Source organism: Photinus pyralis, unplaced genomic scaffold (genome assembly GCF_008802855.1).
Source record: "Photinus pyralis isolate 1611_PpyrPB1 unplaced genomic scaffold, Ppyr1.3 Ppyr1.4_LG3b, whole genome shotgun sequence".
NCBI lineage: Eukaryota > Metazoa > Arthropoda > Insecta > Coleoptera > Lampyridae > Photinus > Photinus pyralis.
The window spans coordinates 4179695-4182710 of record NW_022170510.1 but is presented as its reverse complement, the minus strand read 5'-3'; the positions used below and the strand labels follow the sequence as shown (position 1 = coordinate 4182710).

At 37.3% G+C, this 3016-nt stretch overlaps 1 protein-coding gene across 1 annotated transcript; it reads right to left on the bottom strand.

The window, feature by feature from the left end:
* Nucleotides 1-683: 683 nt before the first annotated feature.
* On the bottom strand, nt 684-2107 carry LOC116166890 (50S ribosomal protein L1-like). The gene is made up of 6 exons (XM_031482083.1): nt 1994-2107; nt 1776-1944; nt 1514-1727; nt 1065-1466; nt 919-1016; nt 684-868 (listed from the first exon to the last, which is right to left on the bottom strand). Exons 1-6 carry the CDS (start codon nt 2007-2009, stop codon nt 733-735), a joined length of 1035 nt encoding a protein of 344 aa, XP_031337943.1. The 5' UTR covers nt 2010-2107; the 3' UTR covers nt 684-732.
* Between the last annotated feature and the right edge of the window lie 909 nt (nt 2108-3016).

Here is a 3016-nt window from a genome sequence, read left to right as displayed (position 1 = left end):
AAGAGGGCCACGAAAACTTGAGCAGCCCGCCTCCGCGGTATCCTTCGTGGGAGGAATGAAACACGTTGATATTTTCCCTTGTTTCTGCAAAGGCAATTCCTGCTTCGATGGCGCTTCAAGAAACATAACCATCTCTACATCTGCAGAACCAGTTGGCCTTGCCATGCTCGACCTCGCGCCACGCTCCACCAGCCATAGTGGCAGGAAGGCTCTGGTCAAGATTCGCCTGCTCCAGAAGGGTACACAGGTGCTCTAAACATAGATAAGTCCTCAGAAATCGTCTTAGATTAGAATACATTTATTCACCATCCAAGTTCAGTTCTACAGATTTCAAGCACCAATTAGAATCTAGGAGTTTCCCTTGCACTGAAAAGCAATTAGAATACTCCGTAAATCTTATAGAGCTTCCACCTACTCTGACTACTTTCGTCTAAAAATGACTAGTTTTATTTTTTCCTTTCACCTATGCTGAAATGCTGCCTACCTACGTTAAATTTTCATAGATTATGGGTTCAGAAAGAATGCAATGAAGGGAACTACATCTGAGCAATGTACTTTCATCCACAATTTGGTTTATAATTTAAAATGAATTCAGAAATGAATCCAAAATTTGCTAAAAGGAGACTTCAATCATCTTGTAAGTACACAAAATGGCTCTTAGAAAAATTCAAGAACACATGAAATATACTAATTAAGTTTATTATCTACTGAACATTCAATTTACAACTAAATCTATGATGCAGCTGCTTCAGCTACAGGTTCTTCCTCCTCCTCTTCAGGTTGTGCAACTTCTACTTGTTCAACAGGAAGATAAACAGAATGGTCCACTTTGAATTTCTCACGAGAAGGCGGACTAATCATCAAGCACCTACAGTTCGCAATAAATTCAAAAAGTAATGACACACAAGGCGAACCTACCTTGAAATAAAAGTACCTGAACGTTTGGGTTTCATCTCATAAACATCCAGGAGAAGACTAGCGAAATTCTCTTCCAAATGAGCATCATCCATACCCAACTACAAGAATTACTAAACTAAACCTCACCTAAACAAAAATACACTTACTGTGCCAATTACAGTTTCGATTAAACCAAAATCTTTTTCATACTCGTCTTTAATAGCGCTGTACGTGATACCGTTCATAAATTTTGTTACACTGTCATGCAAATTGGCATTCAAAGTCCCATTCTTCGGATTTGGAAACTTTTTCTTTAGCAACCCTCGTATCGAAACCAGCTCTGGGAGTATACTCGGATGAGCTACTATGAAGTGAAAGTTTTGCAGAGATAGTGATCCACTTTGAATCTCTTTGATTAACTCCACGCCACCGGCCAAACTGGCACCTGCCTTTCTGGCGGCCTCCTGTAATTCGGCTTCCTTAACAAATGCAAGAATTGATCGCTCTTCTCCGTGATTTATTTTATGAGGCATAGGTGCCATGCGTGTAAAGTTGTCGAGGAGACGTGTCTAAAATAAGATTATACTACATGGAAAGAATTGTGCTATGTTATTACCTTTCTCTCTGCAACCATATTGAGCTCTATCTTAATTTGTACATCAGCGTTTGGTTTGTTATACATGTCAGGATGATGCGTCTCCCTGTGACATTGTAGGGCTTCGACGAACGGATACGTGATCATTTTATACTTGCGCATTATATAAACGTTATCAATAGGCGTGGGCTTCGCTGAATCATCAAACTTCAATTTGGGACGATTTTTAAGCAACCTAATTTGTATATGAATATAACGGTACCTACGAGCATAATATACCTACTTCTCCTTATCACGCTGATTATGTGGAATAAACGCAACTTTTTCCTTAACTACTTTAACTTTCTTCTTCTCCCTTCTCTCACGTGTACCCTTTCTCGCTGCATAACGAACTGTAACTAAGGGTTTGTATGGTAAAGTACTTTCAGTAAGGAACGGTAACAGATATTGACCTAAAAATAAGTACAAAATTAAACAATTTACACATGTATGTAAAATTACATCTGTTTAATAACATTGTAATTATTAATAATTAAAATTCAAACAAAATTGAAAACTAAAAATTGAGGTTAGAATCAATTACTTGGCGTTGTTGCCAAATTTTTGTACCACGAAATGTTCGCGTTCAAGCAACTGCTCTTTTGGTTACATTACACTGACATATACCTCTTGGGGCAACATAAATGGACTGAGAAAACATAAGAAAGTAAATAAAACTTGGAATACAAAATGGTCTTATAATTAATATATTTTCAATAAAATCTGCTTTAACTTTAAAAGTTTCTCAAACAGAACAGCTTTTAAATCAAGGGTGATGAGGATACTGCTTTTTAATAAATATAATAATAATAATTTCCCGGGGTTACGCCCCTTTGCATTTTTCGTCCATGCACTCCTGCTCTACCAGACCATTTCTAGAGCGGCTGCTATCTTTTGCACAGCTTTAGAGGCTAGAATGGTTTGGAAAGGTTGGCAGTTAGACGAATATTCAGGCTAACAATAATTAACTAAACTTAAGAGCGAAGTAATAATAACGAAGACTCTTTTTTTATTTACTCCAGTTGAAAAGCCGAAAAAATCTGGAAATGAAGCAAGACCTCAAAATAGTTGTAGTCGTAGAACCAGAACTTTTAAAAAATAATTCTATCGGAGTAGTGCAAAACTGGTAACCAATATTTCATATGAATTCCAGCCTCTGCTACAGAGCTTGCATAAGCTTTCCAATACCACTCATATACTTAGTGATTTTTTTGAAAAGTTCTCTTGCACTGTCAAGATGCTATAAAGCTGTCGAAAAACTTTGGGCCTTTGATGTGCCTAAGTGCTGCTTAGACAACCTCTCCTGTAAATATTACAGAGCAGAGAGAACTCTCAGTCATTTCCAGAGCGTTTATGTATTCAGGATAACTTCATGGATGCTCCTCTACAAATGCTAAAAACCCCAAACCCAAACGAACCTTTGACAAACAATTTTAAATCAATAACCCTTTTCAGCAAAAAGTAATTTGGAAAACTGAAGGGAAA